This window comes from Setaria italica, chromosome II (assembly GCF_000263155.2).
Source record: "Setaria italica strain Yugu1 chromosome II, Setaria_italica_v2.0, whole genome shotgun sequence".
NCBI lineage: Eukaryota > Viridiplantae > Streptophyta > Magnoliopsida > Poales > Poaceae > Setaria > Setaria italica.
Window position 1 is genome coordinate 43254407 of NC_028451.1, and position 19195 is coordinate 43273601.

At 51.4% G+C, this 19195-nt stretch overlaps 2 protein-coding genes across 3 annotated transcripts; one reads left to right on the forward strand and one right to left on the reverse strand.

The window, feature by feature from the left end:
* Positions 1–4575: 4575 nt before the first annotated feature.
* On the reverse strand, positions 4576–6372 carry LOC101786658 (F-box protein At1g61340-like). 2 transcript variants are annotated; one of them, XM_012843292.2, is made up of 4 exons: positions 6222–6372; positions 5400–5721; positions 5230–5304; positions 4576–5129 (listed from the first exon to the last, which is right to left on the reverse strand). In XM_012843292.2, the coding sequence occupies exons 2-4, from the start codon at positions 5628–5630 to the stop codon at positions 4923–4925; spliced, it is 513 nt and encodes a 170-aa protein (XP_012698746.1). In that variant the 5' UTR covers positions 5631–5721; positions 6222–6372; the 3' UTR covers positions 4576–4922. The 2 variants fall into 2 exon arrangements, with proteins under 2 accessions (XP_012698746.1, NP_001267740.1); NM_001280811.1 differs by lacking the exon at positions 6222–6372 and having other exon boundaries at positions 4923–5129; positions 5400–5630.
* A 5748-nt stretch (positions 6373–12120) lies between these two features.
* Positions 12121–14008, forward strand: LOC101752775 (organic cation/carnitine transporter 2). The gene has a single exon (XM_004957965.2). The coding sequence runs from the start codon at positions 12194–12196 to the stop codon at positions 13817–13819; it is 1626 nt and encodes a 541-aa protein (XP_004958022.1). The 5' UTR covers positions 12121–12193; the 3' UTR covers positions 13820–14008.
* The last annotated feature ends 5187 nt before the right edge of the window (positions 14009–19195 follow it).

Below are 19195 nucleotides of genomic sequence, written 5' to 3' on the forward strand. Positions count from 1 at the left end.
GCAACGACTTCGTCCAACCTCCCAACGCCGCTCCTCGAGCTCACCGTTGCCGTGGTGCCGCCCTCCTGAACCTTGTCCCCGACCTCTGCCGCCCCTCAAGCTCCCACTACGGCCCGTGCGTCTACAGTGCTGCCGTCAGCACGAGCTTCCCGCTGCAGCCCGCGCGTTTTGGTGCCGCGGCTCGCAGTCGTCACCGCTGGTGTTGGCCATGGGGAACATGACCGGGTTGACGGCGAAGAACAACACAAATTGGGCTTCCTAATGCCGAGCGTGAGCTCCCTGCAACCCAAACCGAGCTTCAAACACAAAGCTCGAACTCGTCGCTTCCCAAATCGATCTTTCGGATGCCAAGCTTGAGCTCCCCGCTGCCTACGAGGATGGACCAGAAGGGTGCGACTGCCGCCGCCCGCGGCGTCAGCGCGGGAAGAGGAAGGGGCAACCTCCCTTGACACTTGCACTCTACAGTCATCGCGGCCATGGCCTTGCGCCATAGATTTCTTGTATCCCACGTCAGTAAGTTGAGGGAGGGGGAATCGTCGCCAGTGCTTTTAGCCACCGTCACCTGCAGCGATTTGCACCGGAAGCAAAGGTGTTGTCGGAAAGAGAAGGGGTAGGCTCGCCACCTGCTAGTTTTGCTTGGCTTGGGCTCACGAAGAGAGTGCGGGACGGAGAAAGAAAGAAGACGATGAGAGAGAGAAAACGAATTACGCCGGTTTAACTTCCAGAACTGCGGGTTTATTATGAAAAAATTGAAGGATTTTTTTGCAAAATAATCACGACGGTTGAAAGAAACTGCACTTTAATATTAAGTATAGATATAGATATAAGAAAAATAAGTCTTGAATAGATTTGATTACATAAATAATAGTTATAGTAGGATTTTTTTCTGTTTTTCTTGTGCCATGTGTGCCCGTAGCATTTCCGTCTCCACTGCCAAGATCCAGGAAGACCTGTGCCGGTCAAACCGGCGTGGCCTTGTGCTGCGACCTCTTGGCAGCAGCGCAGTGATGAATGATGATGGCCGCCGCGCACACAGAACCGCAGGAAACGGCGCACCGGCACGGCTGGGCCGGTGGCTCTCCCTCGGTTCGGGCAGGCGAAACAAAGAAGTGGAATACGGCGATTCGAAACCAGATCATCCGGGCAACCGGGGAGGCAGAGCCGCAGAGGCAAAGGCGGGCAAAAGCAGCGGCATCCTCTGCTGCCTGCCGATTGCCGGGGCGCCGAGACCAACAAAGCTGGCAAGCCAAAGCGGCAAAGCGTCCTCTGGCACGGCTCTCACTAGCGCATGCGGCGTAGCAGCACGTAGTCACAGTGTCACAGTCGGATACCTGCTCGCCGCCGGCAGGACGAGTTGCTGTCACCGCCACGTACCGCAAAACTCGCAATCCTCTGCGCTGCCGTGCCACGGGAAAGCGCCCGGAGCAGTGGCAGGATCGCTTGCACTCCAAGGCTTTGCCAGGAGGGACGCGGGGGACGGACGGCCTACAACGGAGGCATGTTCTGATCTTCGGGTTGGTTGCGCTGGGCTGGGGCATGGTGCGGGGACTGTCCTGCCCGCGCCAGGTTACTTTTCCTCAACCGATGCTTAGCTTCTTGGTTCTCGAAGATGAGAGATTTCCTGAACGGAGTTGGGGGGATTCTTTGAGGAGTTTTTAGTTTCCGAAGCCCGGATCGGAGAAAACGAAATTCGAGAGATCCTACGTTGTACTAGTCGTCCCTGGTCCTAGGTTTCTGCCCTTCTGTCGTACACGTCCCTAGGCCAAAGTTGCAGTGCCATACGATGCGATGCCGGAGCCCCAGAGATCTGAGTTCTGAGTTCTGAGCGAATGTCTCGGTATGATGTACTACAGTACTAGGAGGTACTCCGTAGGAGCAAAGCAGCCGGTACGTCGCTCTCGTGCAAGAAGGAACAGGCGGCTAGCACTGTGTGATGTTGATGGCGATCGGGATCCAAACAAACTGAAGCCGTCGCGTGTACTGCGTAGTGACGTTACCAGATCACCACACTACATGAAGTACGAGCTCATGATCTGCCGACATTTCTAGCTGGGACTCGCTGAACAACCACGGAGGGCGCACCGCGTAGTCCCAAGTCCCAACCCGGAACCTCCCAAGCAGCCCCCTGCATATGAATGCGCATGTTCATACTTGCTACTGATAAAATTTTACTTCTGCAGCGACCACACAAGCTGCTGCCCAGCTGCCCCCCGTGAAAAAAACGTGACCCATACAAAATTGGGGGGTCCAACTCGCAAAATCTAACCAACACGAGTGGCTTTTCAACGTTATGATATGATAATCTTCAACAGTTCAACGTGCAATCGGTGACGCCTTTTGCGTCCAAGAAAGGAGGAATCTGGCTTATTTTTTAAAAGAAAAAAAAATTCTGCGGGCATGGTTGGAGTCCGATTGTCCAAAGATATGAACACGCTTTTGCAGGACGTCCTGCACCTAGAGATTGCAATCTGTCCCTTGTTCATTTGATGATGCCGGTTGCCGGGGGCAGGGGATTTCCCATCCGCACGTGAACTGATGGGCGAGGGCGCTAGGCTTCGGTGCGTCCGGGTCAAAAAGGTGCCAAGGGGGAAGCACAGCCCCTCCGTAACTGATGAAGAGTACTGCGACGATCCACTGTAAAAACTCCACTTTGATTCAGTACCAAGTTAACCGGCCAACGGTGAGGTTGGAGTAGAATAGTACTGAGCGTGAAGGTTAACCGGCCAACGGCAAAGAACGAGCCGTAGGTACGGGAAGTTGCTGATGGAGTAGAGTACTTGCTAGAGCAACTGTAACTGAAGCTCGTCGATCGATCAAGTTGCTGATGAAAAAGTGTACAGCCAAGGATGCTGTAACATTGCATCTCGCATGCATGAGCAGCTAGGTTTCTCCAGCCAAGTACTACAGCAAACAAGTGTGATGAATCAGAAATGATTTCGGCAGCTCAACTTGCAGGTTTAAATGATTTCTAGTGACAGGCAGGCCATGAATCAGAAAAGACCGTAAAATGCAGAACGAGTCTGATGCTTCAACAGTATGCCAGCGTTAAAAGTGTGGAACACGTGAAGGTTTACTCTATCTGCAGTTCCGCACAGGCCAAATACTCCGGCTGACCGGCAGCACCTGCCATGTTTTGTTGTTTATGATGAAGAGTTTTGAGCCTTGTTTAGTTGCCAAAATTGGGAGTGCCAAAATTACTGTGACGGCACTGTAGCACACTGTAGCGTTTCGTTTGTATTTGTGAATTATTGTCCAAACATTGACTAATTAGGCTCAAAAGATTCGTCTCGCAAAGTACAACAAAACTGTGCAATTAGTTTTTAATTTCATCTACATTTAGTACTTCATGCATGTACCGCAAGTTTGATATGATGAGAAATTTTCTTTTTGCATAATGGCAAAGTTGGGAGTTGGGGGTGAAGCAACCAGGGCTTGAACGCCAAACAAATATTTATGACAAAAGCTCGACAGCCCCCAAGAAAAAAAGGGAGATACTCATACTACTGTAGTACTCAGCGTGAGCTCGTCAGTGACGGAAAAGAGAGACAGGGAGAGACCCGGCCGGGATGGGACCGCGCAGGTGTTGGACCGCCGGGCGTTCTGCGATCAACCGACGCCGGCTGCCGCGCTGCTGGCTTACTTTTTTGGCGCGCCAGCCACCGGCACCGTGGCCCGATCCGGCCGGCGGGCCAATAATTCGTTGGTTCGGCGCGACGGCCGTCGTCAGAGATCGACCACCCCCGGCCGGGTCCCCTCCGCCCACTACACGTGCCGCGGTGCCGGCCCGCGGCGACCAGTGCCGCTGCCGGCTGCTCCACGGCTGGCAGCCACGGAGGCGCGGAAGCTGGCACAGCTGCGTGAGGCGGCGCGCGTCCTGTCGCCGGCGTAAACGCGTGGGACGGCCGGGCCAAGCCTCTTGTGTCTTTCTGGGGCGGCTGCACCTGCCCTGCCGGTGAAGTGCTGTAGCAGTTGCGCGGCCATTGCCGTGGTGGCACCGCTAGTAAAAGCGCCGTGCTCCACGCTTGGGTCCGGGCGGCTCAAATGATTGCACGAGCAACTGCTGATCGATTACACTTGCCAGTTGCCAGCGATCTCGTTTCCTTCCGGGTTCCAGGAACCATCAATGTGGACTGTGGAATGGCGTCAAGAAGGTGGCACTGTGCTGCCTACCATAATACCATTGCATCTGCACAGTGCACTTGCACCGGGTTGGGGAGCTGCACTGCCTTTACGGATTAGAGTATGTTTGGGGTCGTTTTACACCGGATGGTGGCTGCGTACTAGCGACAGCAAATGGGTGTAAAAGAATCGCAAATGTTCAAACCATAATAAAATCACGCTAGCGAACTAGTAGCCTCATTCAGAACTCTGGATTTTGGCCCATGCTGTAGTGGGCGAGAGCCGAAAGCCACACCACCAACTCCAGCAAACCGAACGAAAGAAAAATCTGGACAGGCAGACTGCAGCTCTGAAGAAACAACACCACTGATGCCGCACGCAGTTCTTCAGAGTTCAGAGATAGTGCAATCTCTGTGCACGCATGATTCACACAATTGCAACAGATAACACCATCCATATTGAAGCAAATAAAAGAGTTTATCTTCTCGTGCACACTAGCATACGGAGATCATACACTTACAGCATACACAAAAGAGAAGAGAGATCTCACATAACTTTTACAAGGTACTTCTACAAAAAAAAAGATAAAAACATCGTCTGTGTTCTTCAATCACAGCATTGAAGAAACTCTCTCTATATATAAGCTAGTACTAGTAACTCATATGAGTATACTACTTACCACTACCTAAAAGTTTCTCTATGACGTGGGCTACAAAAAGCACTGAACTTTGCAGCCTGACACTACTAGATACACTGGCAAGCTGAAGTGGAAACTGAAAGCCTGTGATGTCATATATTTACATCTAGACCTCGGAGAGCAAGGTTTCGAATGACGCCGACAGGTTGATGGCGATGCTATCCAGGTTCTTGTTCCGGAGGCGCGACCTTGCAACCCTGCGTTGCATGGGCGCCCCGGGGCCATCTTCATCCTCGCCGTCCTCGTCGCCTCTAAAACCGGCCTTCGAGGACGGCGTCGCAAACTTGAAATGCAGCTCTCGAGCAACAACTGTCTGCAAAGAAGGAATTGAACAAGGCGATGTTAGCCAACAAAGTGGACAAGAAACACAATTTGGAATCTGGAATTAGGTGGTAGGGGTTCGAAGTGCGTACTGCTTCGTTGACTGGTTTCGACACGAGGAGGAGCTGCCTCAGATCGCTGTGGTTCACCTTGCACAAGACTTTAATCTGCAAAATCGGAATCAAATTGGGATAAGCAAGGCATACAGGACTGAATCAGAATGCGAGTAATAAAAGAAAACAGATCAGTGACAAGCAATTACCAGGACGTCTTGAGGCAGCGATTCAAGAAGGCTGACGGCGTCATCCATGTGGAACCGGACGCTGCGCTGCTTGCGCAGGGTGCGGACCGAAGAGTGAGGGCTCCTGGGGCCCGGAGTCGGTGACACGGCCACCCTCTTCCTCCCCAGGATTCTCGTGCTGCTCCTGCAGTTCGAGAAGCTCAAGCTCGTGGCAAGAGACCCCTTCTTCGCGTCGCCCTGTCCAATTGCCATTTCCCCCCTTTGCCTGTTAAACCCTACTGCTCTTGGTCTTTGGTGATAAAAAGATCACTTATCCAATCGGAGATCTCGTAAGGAAGAATATCTGCACGGGATTATGGAGATAAGAATCATCAAGCTGAAAGAAAAAGATTGGCGAATTTCCTTTTAAAGACGAACCGATTCCCTTCCAAAATTTTAGATCGGAAATCCCGCGGGAGCTCTCGTTCAGCGAAAAATCCCCGATTCAAATTGTCCGCAGCCACAAACCAAAACTACAGTCGAACACCACTAAGGCTCAGGCAACAGACCAGCCGCAAAAGCGAAACAGGAGCCGTTGCATCAAACGCAATCTAGAAAAGGCAGCATGATCACAAACCAATCAGCTCTAATCCAATCCCCGGCAGCGAAAGCTAGAAAAAGGCAGCAAATCACAATCCAATCACCTCTAATCCAATCCTCCTCAGCGCAAGGATCACATACCACGCGAAACAGAACAAAGAAACAGAGGGCAGGAACACACTGCCAGAGCAAAGCCCGACGAGGAAGAAGAGACAAACAAGCACCGAATCGAAACAGGAATTCGAGATCGGAGGAAGAGATTACCTCTAGTTTCGCTCTCAATCTCAAACTCCTCCTGCTCCCGATAATCGCACAACAACCTGTGGATGTCTTCCCCTACTGCTAAGCAACCTAACCTGCGGCGAATGCTGGAGGACCAGACCTGCGAGGTAAATTTGGAAACAGCTGACCTCCCCCTTCCCCGGTTTTATAGGAGGCCCCTCTATTTGCTCCTACCCGGGGGAACCTGCCTACGAAGTAGAGAAATCCTCCGCGCGGGGGCCTTTCTAGAAAATTACGGCAACCACCAGAATCCAATGCTGCTTCGTGCGCAAGATCTTTTTCACCTCCCGCGCCCACCCGCTAATCCACGCTGCGCCGCTCACTGACACACGGGACCGGATAAACAGGGTCCTACACGTCGGTCGATGTGGGTCGGTGGAGGCGGCCGTGGAGGAGCGCGTGATTTACGGGGTTACTTTTTTGAAATCGAGGCGGGTTGGCGCTCAACCCGCGTGTGGTGCGGAGCGCGTGGGATCGGACGGCGCGGGCTGGTGGTGGACGGGCTACGTGGCGCGATCGCGTGGGTCTGGAACTAGCCGTTGGGGGGCGGGGGGTGGTGGGACGTGGCCCGGCGGCGGTGGGAGTGGGGACGGGGTTGGTGACGTGGTGGCTGACCGGCCGAGATTGGATCGCCACGCGAAAAAGAAACGACGGCCACGCGAGTAAGTCGGTGGAGGTCGGTCCGTCGCCGCCCACCGTCTGGTTTCTCGCCGCGTGGATGTCGTGTCAAGCCCCTTGTTCTCCGGCGGTTTAAAAATGTAGTTTGGGGACAGCTAGCGAGCGCGGCGCGGTAATCCGGTAACAAAACGGCGGCCAAAGCGCGGCGCGGCAGATGGCGTTGGATTGGGACGCAAGTATCCTCTGTCCACTGCTCGCTCAGCTGAGAAATTTTAATGTATTTAATTAAAAAAAATTACTGTGCGCATCCATTTGCTTAATGAGGAACTTCGCTGCGCGCGTCGTCTATCCACCTGTTCGATTAATTAACGAGAGGGCTGGTGCGTTTAACTCGATTACGGCTGCCTGTATATAAGAAAAAAACGATAATCACTTGGTTGGTGGAAAAAGAGTGCGTTCCGAAAGAAACTGTGCTTCTGGAGTGTGTTCACGTTTACCTAGTTCTGAGACGCTGGTGCGGTTGAGTCAAACGATTTGACCACGTCCGCGTTAGTGCGTTACCAACACGAGTCAAAGACAGAGCGAGGACGGCGTCAAAGGGCAACTAGCCGGCCGGCCGGCCGAGTGGTGGGGGTGGGGCGCACCTCCCACCTTCTTCGTAGGGCGGCTCTGTTCCAGCTCTTCCTCAACCAATCCCCGTTTGGTTTCGTTTTTGCACGCAGCGACTGGACCACACGTAGCGCCTCCCGCAGTGTCGCTCTAGGGCCGGCGCTGCCGTTACGCGCAGCCCAAGAAGCGACCATCGGCTATTCGGCTGTGCACCCACCAAAAAAAATCGGGACGGGTCCGTGGGACTGTGGGAGAGCGTGCGCGAAAAATCGCGAAGGCCACAGGAAGCAGCCCGCGTGCGCCGGCGCTGCCGCTGCCGCTGTGCGGCGCCGCGCCACGCCTCCGCGCTGCGAGCGCATCGGCATCGGGGACGCGTCCCAGCTGCGAGGAGGGGATGTCGGGGAGCACGTCGTCCGGTAGCGCCGCCGCTACTACCGTCTCGATGGACGCGCGCCACGCGCGCGGCCTGGAGCCCTCCTGCATCACCCCGGAAACAGCTCACGTGTTCCAGCAGGAGCCCAGCCCAGCCACGTCCATATTTTTTTTTCCCGTAGTTGACTAGGCCTTCGCAATTCCCATGGCCTGAAGGGCCGAGACGACGTCCGTGTAAGCCCATGTTGGCGGAGGTGTTGATGGGCCGTATATATACACGTTGAAATCAAAATTTATTGGCTGTCAAATCATCTCATCTGAATAGCCTTTGTGCGCTTGCTTTGCTCTCGTGCTGCATGCATGCATGTCGACCAAGGAAATTTTCGCTTCCGACTGACTAGGACAGCTAGAGAACCATGGAGGGTTGCAGGATCTGGACGCAAATCGTGCTATCCTCTATTTGTAGCGTCACTGTACACTGTACAGGACAGTCCCCGAATTCTCGAGCGAAACGGCCCTGCATGTGCCCCTGGTACAGCGCCGGTTGCCGCCACGGCATCGTATTAACACCGCTTCAGTTCTTTGCTTCGATTTTTCCTGTCCGGGGCCGCCAGGCGTGCTGAGTCAGGAGAGCAACCACCGCGCGAGCCGAGCAAACGGACAAACGAGCACTCGGAAAGCGGCCCGGCGCCGGTCAGAAGCAGACGATTCTGTGCAATTCCCTCCGTCTCCAGGAGTCCAGGGTAGCTGGATAGGCCGGATTGGCGAGACACACGACGCGGTGGGCAGGGGTGTGTGTGCGCGTGCGCCCCCCTCGTCGAAGGCCCCGTACACCGGGATCACCGGGGGCTGATGCCGCTGGATGGCGATAAGACGAGCAGCCGGCGATGTTTGCTTCGGGTTCGAGTCATGGCCATTGCCCAATCATACTGCGATAGGGTGCACGTACACGCGCAGGTTGATCTGATAAGGTAAACATAAGAGTTGAGACAGGAATCCAGGAGAGAGACGCTGCGGTCCTTTCGACGGGTCCCGTCGAAACTACAGTCGACAGACAGAGGTAAGGTCATCCGCAACAGTCTAGCTAGCTAGGAGCCATCCAACTCAGCACTAAATAGCTAGCAGTCCATGCAACTATCTAACAGTGCTAGCTATTTGTTATTTTTAGTACTTTCATGCACAGAGAGAGAACGGATGTGCTGGCGATTTGGCGTATCGTCGCGCGTGCAAGCTGAGCAACGAGCAAGTCGTCGGCTCAACTTCTCTTTCCTCCACATAGGATACATGCTCAGCTGTACAATCAAATAGCTAGCTGACTTCGCCGCCCTAAGAGCACGAGGCCCGCTGCTAGCCACAGGAAGCAGCCTCTGGGCTCTGTGGTCTGCGGCGCAAGGTGCCATGTCAGCCATGATCACATTCCAGCCGCGGCCAATGATCCTCCCGCGATTTTCTAATGCCAATTATAGAGATCAGGCCTCGGAGCGCCGTACCCGTACCCGCTGCTTGCCGAGCCGGGCCCCGCCCGGCCGCCGCGACTCACGTCCGCGTCAGCGTCATCCGCCAACGCGGCTGCGGCCGGCGCTCGCGTGGGATATTCCTCGGCGCGTCGGCCCGGCGCGGATGCATCCACCACCCGAGCTGGCCCCCCGCCCCGGCGGCGCGCCGAAACAAGAGCTGAGCCGGTAGCTCGCGTGTAGCCAATCGGCGGGCGCCTCTGGCTTCAGGGAAGGGGGAGGGAAGCAAGAAGGGAGGGACCGTGCATGTTGGCTGAGTTGGAGCTGACGCGCGCCGGTTGATCTCGTCTCGTGATCGCGTCCGGGGGATCCGACAGGATCCACGGCGCGGGCATACGGATAGATGCGGGTACGTGACAGGCGGCAGAAAACCGGCGAGGGACGGAGGCAGCGGCAGCCGCTGGTTGGCTAGCTAGGCTGGTGTGATGCGGTCGTCGTGCCGTGCGCATCTGCCATTGGGATCGATCGAGGCTTCCACGAACCAAGAGCGTATCCTGCGGTACCCGCGCTCCATGTGCGTGCACGGCGCGACGTTTCCTTCCTTTTTTTTTTTTGCCCAACTACTTGCCGGTAGACAAGTTATACTTACAATGATCAAGCTAAGTAGCAGTGCAATTTTTCACAACCACCGATTTTACAATGATCAAACGTTATGTATTCTCGATCGACCACCGATTTATATATACAACGATCAACTATCAAGTATTTCCTCCGTGTCAAATTATAAGTTATTTTTTTATCTCTAATTTCATAATATTTATTTTATACACCTAGATATATATTATATCTGGATACGTAAGTAAAAGTAATGAATCTAGAAATACTAAAATGATCTACAGTTTGCTCGGACCAAATATGTAGCTATGAGTGCTCCGATCCGCGAGGCGCATATATACCGTGTGTGTTACCGTTGATCAAAGTATGTGCTACGTAGCTTTCGCAGTGTCGTCCCAAACTAGACGCAAGGAGGGCGACAAGTCCAAAATCCAGCTATTCCCCGCCACGCTTCCATGGATCTCCGTACCAATTATGCAACCTTTTTGGCCCCACAAGGTAGTACACGTCACCGCCAACGATACGGAGCGCGACTGGTTTAGCTTGCATGGACCCGTCCCATTCCATGTGCCGTGGTGCACTGTTGGCGGTCGTAGCGTGCAGTCCCAGAGGACACAGGCGAGCATCCACCAGAAGCGCGTCGAGCGGTAAGTGAACGCTAGATTGGCAGGTATCATGCGCTAGCTGTTAGTTGCTGCTGCTGCTGGATAATTCTGTAAAATTTTTTACCTCATGGAGTAAAGCTGGTCGATTGACACCTAAAACTGACAGGCTGTTCTTCGTTCAGACGAGATCTCGAAAGCTATAGCTAGCCCAGCTAAAACACCCACCCTGAACTTGTGAACTTTCCGTTTTCAAACACACACACCTCTAAAACAACCGTGGATGGATTAGCTACCGCAACAAAACAAACGAGGGGTGTTTGATTCTTTAATCCGGACTAAATTTATGTCACATCGAATATTCAGATGTTAATTAGGAAAATTAAACATGACCTAATTATAAAACTAATTACAGAGATGAAGGCTAATTCACGAAACGAATCTATTAAGCCTAATTAATTCATCATTAGCACATGTTTACGGTAGCACTATATTGTCAAATCATGAACTAATTAGGCTTAATAGATTCGTCTCGCAAATTAGTCTCCATCTGTGCAATTGGTTTTATAATTAATCTACATTTAATAGTGATAGAAATTTTAGGAGATCCTAGAAAACCAAACACCCCTGAAATATCCTGGGCACACCGGCAGAGCTCTGTGAGTCCAGGCCAATCGATGAGTCGGCTAGGGGAATTGCGAGACAAAGCGCACGCAGTTGATGACCTGGCAAACCGGCACGTGCGCGGCACGCAATAAAAAAGTCGCATGATTAGGCGGATGATCTGGCGATAAGCATAGAATAAACAGAGCACTACTGCTAGCGGTCGTCAATGTTGATTGCTGGTGATCACGCAAGTGGGATTACAAAATCAGAGTAAATTGATCGCGGCGCTCATATTAGAGTAAATCAGAGTATGTAGGAAAACACCAGGATCATACTCTGAATCAAATGGGAGCTGGATGGACTAGGACAAGTTAATGCGTAAAGTTTTAAAATAAATCCTAATTACTCTTAAATAGATGATATTTATATAGACGGCCAGTCAAACTTTACATACCTTCTGAAGACGGAGCATGAGTCTCGTGTACATACCACTACTCTAACCTTCTTTTGAATTCGAAACTTGGGCACAAATTCAAATTGATAGGAACAGGGGGGACATCAATTAAGTTCTATATATGCTGTTCTCAAACTTTTTATATATCTTAACGACTAATGTCATGCACGCAACAGATATTTAAAAACTGTAATTTGAAAAATAAATCGGACGGTTTTCTCGTAGTTATACTCTTTCACAACTATAGTTGACAAAGATGAGTGTTCTTATGCTTGTAATTTGTCAGAACGGCTACGTGGTACTAGGTCCGGGGGGCGCATGTGCTTGTGGTGGTGCGCCGCAATCTGCAGTTACCAGGACGCGGACCCATAAATGATAAAAACCACCCCAGTGATCCAGGGGGTTGTGTCCAGGCTGCAGCAACGTACAGACAGAACTGGCAACAGAAGGCGAAATAGCATATCCGACCCTGCCAGGTAGGAAAATCACAGGCCAACACCCCTGAAGAGGCAAGCTGCGACGGCGCTTCCCATATAAATACCCGCCTCCGGCATCGTCTCCAACCCGCAACTCACGAGCAGCAAAAGAGCACAGGCAAAACCACGCATACACACTGCCGTGGCAATGGCCGCCGACACGGACACCACCGCCCCGCTCCTGACGAGCCACAAGCCGCCCAAGGCGCCCACCATCGATGACACCATCGAGAATTACATGGGCACCACCGGCGTGATGCAGCTGTTCAAGGCCATCCTGCTGGCATTCGCCTGGGCCTTCGACGCGCAGCAGGTGTTCATCTCCGTGTTCACGGACGCCGAACCGCAGTGGCACTGCACCGGAGCCTCGCCGTCCTGCTCGCCGGCGGCGCCCCCGGCCTCGCCGTGCTGGCTCCCGCCGGGCGCGTGGGCGTGGGACCGCCCCGCCGACTCGACGATGGTCTCGGAGTGGGCGCTCAAGTGCGCCGGCCCGGCGCTCGTGTCGCTCCCGGCGTCGTCCTTCTTCGCCGGCTGCCTGGCCGGCGGGTTCCTGCTCACCACGCTCGCGGACTCGCTCCTGGGGCGCCGGAAGATGCTGCTCACGTCCCTCGTGTCCATGTCCGTCGCCGGCGTGCTCACCGCGTTCGCGCCGAACGTGTGGGCGTACGCCGCGCTGCGGTTCGTGTCCGGGTTCGGCCGGTCCATGGTGGGCACGTGCACGCTGGTCCTGTCCACGGAGCTCGTCGGCAAGCGGTGGCGCGACACGGTGAGCGTGGCCGGCTTCTTCTTCTTCACCGTCGGGTTCCTGTCGCTCCCGGCGCTCGGCTTCGCGTTCCGTGAGGCGTCGTGGCGGAACATGTACCTGTGGACGTCCGTGCCGTCGCTCTGCTACTCCGTCCTGCTCTACTTCCTCGCCCAGGAGTCGCCGCGGTGGCTGCTGGTGCGCGGGCGTAAGCAGGACGCCATGGACACGCTGCAGCAGATCGCGACGCTCAACGGCAACAGCATCACGTCCAGCTTCTCCATGCTGCACGCGTGCACCATGCGCGCGGACGGCGGGGACGCCGGCGGCGGCGCCGGTGGCGCGTTCGGCACGATGCGGGCGTTCTGGGAGCGGCCGTGGGCGCTCCGGAGGCTGGCGGCGATCATGACGACCAGTTTCGGCGTCGGCATGGTCTACTACGGCATGCCGCTCAACGTCGGCAGCCTGGGAACCAACCTGTACCTGAGCGTCACGTACAACGCGATGGCCGAGCTGCCGTCGGCCGTCCTGTCGCTGGCATTCATCGGCAAGGTCAACCGGCGGACCACGGTGATCGCGCTCACCGCGGCGGCGGGCGCCTTCAGCCTCATGTGCGTCGCCATCCCGGAGGGCTCGGCGGCGCGGATGGCGTCCGAGCTGCTCTCCTTCTTCGCGACCATCACGGCGTTCAACCTCATCCTGATCTACTCCATCGAGCTGTTCCCGACGTCCGTGCGCAACTCGGCGGTGGGGCTGGTGCGGCAGGCGCTGGTGCTCGGCGGCGTGGCGGCGCCCGTGCTCGTGGCGCTCGGCCGGGAGCGGAGCTTCTATTCCTTCGGCGTGTTCGGGCTCTGCATCGGGTGCTTCGGGCTCTTCGCCGCCTGCCTACCGGAGACGAAGGGCCGGAGCATGTCGGACACCATGGAGGAGGAAGAGCACAAGCAGGAGGCCGCCGCCGCCGCCGCCGCAGTCACGTCTTGCACCGGCGGCGCAACCGACATTGCCACGAAGGATAACAGCGACGTCGTGTAGTGTGACGACGCTCGTGTTCGTTTCACGACGAGGCAATAATTGTTGCTCTGATGACGATATTTCGGCGGCGCGGATAGCTAGATCTGCTCGGCAGGTCAAGCACCAAGCTGTCACCCCTGCCCCCGTCCAATCGTGTAAAGCTTGCCGCCAAGTTGCTTGCATATAAATTCTGTTTCAAAATCTCGTCAAGTCCGCAAGTTGAAGCCTTACCAAAGTAGCGCCCCGGCCCACATCATCCTCTCAAGCAGATTTCGATCGATGCCTATCGGTAGAGCTCATTCAAATTCTATCAACAAATATAATATTCTATCCACGCTAGGAGAATCCAAATTAATTCCTGACAAATACTCCCTCCTCCGTTCCAAATTATTAGTCATTCCAATTTTATTTGGAGAATCAAAATATTAATATTTATGATACCAAATAAGTACAATTAGTTTCTTCATTAAATATATTTTCATAGTATATCTATTCAGTGCTATAAAAATCTTTGTGATCCTCTCTATAATTTTGATCCAACATAAAATGATAAGTCATTCAAAAAAGTTGGAATGATTTATAATTTGGAACGGAAGGAGTATAAGGGGGTGTTTGGTTCTCTAGAATCTCCTAAAATTCCTGTAACATCGAATGTTTAGATACTACTTAGGAGTATTAAACGTAGATTAATTATAAAACTAATTGTATAGATGGGGACTAATTTACTAGACGAATCTATTAAGCCTAAGTAGCTATGATTTGACAATATGGTGCTACAATAAATATGTGCTAATGATGTGAATTAATTAAGTTTAATAGATTCATCTCGTGAATTAAGATCCATTTGTGTAATTAGTTTTATAATTAACTCATGTTTAGTCCTTCTAATTAACATCCGAATATTCGATGTGACATGAATTTTAAGGGTAAGAAATCTCATTACTCGTCCAGCAAACATATCGCTTGACTTGCAAACATATCGCAAATTAATAGTACCATTTAGTAATCGCTTGACTCGCACCAACCAAACCTATCTAGCAGCTTTAATGAGGGCTACACGCGTCTTCTCCTATCTGGCTTAAACTTTTCATCCGTGAACGGAGAGAGTAGATCGACAAAGTCAATATAAAACTTCCACATGAAGTTGCAGCTTTTATAGAAACTGTAAAATTGACATAAACTTCCACATGGGACCCAGGCCTTATTTGTCCTCCACCTTAACATTCTCTAGGAGCAGCATGGTTTGCTTAAGGATTAGGCACCCTACTAAAACGCCTCTGCCCCTACCATTTCCTAGGCTTCCTTGGTTGCGGCAGTTCGTTTTTCGTTGCTCACCTTGGCACTCTTCCTTCCTGCTGCACTCATTCGACGCCGTTGAGCCCACGCCGCTACCTATGCCTTCTCCCTTAACTCCGACGAGTTTCTTCTCTGCGACCTCACTGTAGTCCGATCTGTATTCCTCATCTTTGGAGGCTCCTTGTCACCACCGGATCCATTGCTACATTAACCCATCTCCGACAGATTGCTTCTTTGCCTCTCAGAGATTTTTTTTTATAAAGTCCTCTCAGAGAATGTTAGAGGTCTCCACAACACTTGAATGTCTTTTTATTTAGTTTTTCCAATTTTCTTGAAGTGCCATGCCAAAAAAAAGTCACGAGTGACGCAGCACGTTAGGTTCGTCATGGGACAGTAGAAAGAGAAACACGAGTGCAAAAGGGTAGTAGACTTCAAGATCTAGAGGCTCCCCTCAGGGCCGGGAGAGATAATAGGCTCCCCCCAGGGCCGGGAGACAGCAAAAGGGTGTGAATCAATGCAAGTTTGTCCATCCTACGCGGCTTCGCTAGATGGGTACGATCGGATGAGCCAAATAAAGCCAGAACTATTTCTCCCATTAGGGCATTATAGTCATTTTGCATGCATGGTTTGAATTTAAGTAAATCAGCAAGCTAAATAGTATACCCAGATGGCGGCAGTAGTTAGGATATGATACTTATGAACTAGGTGACAGTTACTTATGCATTTCGAAATGAACGACGACTTTCAAGTAGGCCCTGGATCAATTCAGACTTGGTTTTGTATTCAAATTATTTGAACTTTTTTTTTCCTTTTCTACATATACAGTCCCTTTTTCGTGGTTTCATTTTGAACTATCTTCATGGATTATTATATTGTCACGCAGTCAAGACTTGTGGTTTGCACTTTTACCTTTTATATGGCCCCACCAGTTTTCCTCTTCCGAATGAGCTTAAGAGCCTCATATCTTTGGACCAGTGTCCACGCGGACCACATCACGGAGAGTAAGAGACTGCTTGAGTCTGAGAGGTACACAACTGTTGAAGGGGGTGTCATTGGTCTCTAATGCTCTCAGCTGTCATCTAGTATACATGGAGCTGTCCCCGCGTTATTTTATGCTGCGGCTGACTCAGTGGTGACCGGTGATGCCAAAGAAGTCGGTCGGGATCCCCAATGCCAAAGGAATCGGTCGAGAAGCACATTTCAATCTGTTATGGATCAGCACAACAGCTCGCATGACGATGCTGCTGGCCCAACAGTACAATAGGAATGCGTGATTAGCATTCTAGCTAGTGCTAACTAGCCTATCATGCTTTAGCAGGTGCCCGGAACATGGTGCTCTGCTCATACATGATGCTTGTGCCGTGTGGTGGCATTTTGCCAAAGTTCACAATCGCATCCTTTCTCCTGTGTTGCCATGGTACCATGTGGGTGTACAGGTGCTTGTGCCATGAGGCATCCGTCCCTTGACTTTTTCGCATTGCATTCAGCGTATTTCTTCAGGCTTGCTTGCAAACAAAATACCTCGTCAGGGTGGTTTATTTTGCAGTGACCGTGATCAAATAAAGTTGTGTCTTAGAGATCGGAAAAACCAGAAACAAGTACGAAAGGACAGAGGAGTTAGATCATCTTTTGGGCAAGATGTACCCACGAGGAAGCCGTCACAAGCCTACACCGCTTGTTTGGAGGATAGAGCATGTGAGGTTGTGGCCGTCGCTATGCAAGAGAGAAGAATGAAGAATCGCCTACGTCTGTTGTCATCATTAGAATTTTCATAGAAAATAGCCTCGTATATGGAATATAGCACTAAAGCTTATTAGCGTTTATTTCACAAGAAATGACATTTTTCTTCAATCTCCTTTTTTCCGGCAATATCTGAAATCTTAGATGGTATAGCATCGGACGACTTATAATACAACGGCATGCAAACCATGGATACTAGTAGACTAGCTGTCTAGCTAGGCAGGAACTTTGGACGCGGTTGTACTACCGACATATATGCATGACGAGCATCAAGGTACCACAGCAGATCTGGGAGTACAATCATGCACGCATAATATCTCGATGACGTGTGATTGTGTGAATGATTAAACAAACCATGAAGTGACAAAAACTGGTAGCCGCTTTTTGGGTCAGGGATGACACAGCCTTCCAGATCGACTGGGACCCTCCGCTGCCCTCTATTCTGTCGCATTGTCCGGACTGACCCTGTCTTGCGAACCCTGGCGTCGTCTGCCATCCCATCAAACGCACTACTGCCCTGTACAACTATACGACCTGCACGATCAGGTTTGGGCGTCCTGCGTCGCAACTTTTGTTCAGAAGCGTCGCTTAGCACACGGTCTCGCCGTCGCGGACGGTGCTGCCGGTCGGGCCGGGGCGCCATTGTCAGCGGCGCGCGCACTTCGTTGCTCGGTCGATCACGCGCCTGCAGTTTTGATCGGTTCCAAGAGTTTTTCTTCTGAAGTCAAGAGTCGCTTTATTCCACCACAAGTCAGCTTGATCGCGAACTACCAAGCTAGCTAGTTACAGTGATCATGAGCACAAAATTACAAGAGCGTGGAGCTCACCAAATATCAAACGAGGAAAAAAAAACAGGTATAGAGCAGGTCCCAGACTTCTCTGAAGAAGATTACTCCTGCTGGGCCTCGATCAAGCCTGTTGGATTTCAGTGCATCCACCAGCGCATTTGGGGAGGTTCCCAGAAACTCAGAGAGGGCGATGTACATGGGCCTGGGTTGAGTCAGCTTTCAGATTACTCCAGTTGTGTTGCTCCAATTCTTGATTCAATGCCCTTTCCCTCTTCCTCCAGCGCGGGGTAAATTTCCAGATGGTTCGTGCGGCTGCATAGCTGCATATGGTGCGGGATATACTGAAAGTGCATTTGGCCCCCTAAGTGGATTTTGGTGTTGACGACATGCATAGTTAAGAGACTAATGATTTTATCGAGTAATTCACAGGTTTAAATCCTAAGAAGTGCAAAGGTGTAAGAAAAGAACCCCAATTTGATTGAAGAACGGTGTTGGAGCATAAAAGAAGACCTTTTTATACTTTCTATTTTTGAAATTGAGTATATGAATACCGTACTATAAAGGGGGACGTGGATGGATAGCTTGAAGATGTTAAAGTGCTTGTTTGAGATGCTAACCACCCATGAGAGACACCACTCACACACTTGCACATTTAATTTTTCATAGTTTCTGTGAGTGTCAGAAGTTCCGACATGGGGTCGGAAGATTCGACACCTGCCGGAAGTTTTCAAAAACTTCCGACAGGGGGTGCTCAGCGGATTTAATTTAACAGAGTCAGAAGTTCTGATCTTGTGTCGGAAGTTCTGATAAAAGGCACCAGAAGATTCCAGTAACTTCAGGCAAGGTTCCTAACCATTTTCTTTGAACTGTGTCAGAAGTTCCAATGCAGTGTCGGAAGTTCCGACAATGAATTAACAGCAATGCAACAACTAGTTTCTGGGGCTCGGGTATTTATACCCCCTCAGCCCCCATTCATTTGCTGCTAACCTAACCTGAGACAAACACCCTCTTGAGCATTCAATACTCGTCCCCACTCCCTCGTTGAGCTAAATCTTTAAGAGTTTTGAGCTAGGGCTTGGTTGAGAGAAGGATATGTTTGAAAAAAATGTTGAATCTATTATTTGTAAATGTTGGCTTAATTTTCAGAAATTGTTGAATTTGGGGTATTGAAATATTGATTTAGATTTCTATTTGGGCTTAATGGTCAGCTACGAAAGTTAACTAGCTTCCATAAGTTTCCATAAGTGATATAGGAGATTAGGAGCTCCTGGAGTGTGGACCCCAATGGCGCAGCAGGATAGGAGGACAAAATCCTTAGGCGGTGTTTGGATCCCCAGGTTAAACTTTAGTCCCTATCACATCGAATGTTTAGATACTAATTAGGAGTATTAAATATATACTATTTACAAAATCCATTGCACAGATGGAGGCTAAACGGCGAGACGAATTTATTAAGTCTAATTAATCCATGATTTGACAATGTGCTGCTACAGTAACCATTTGCTAATGATGGATTAATTAGGTTTAATAGATTCGTCTCGCCGTTTAGCTTCCATCTCTGTAATTAGTTTTA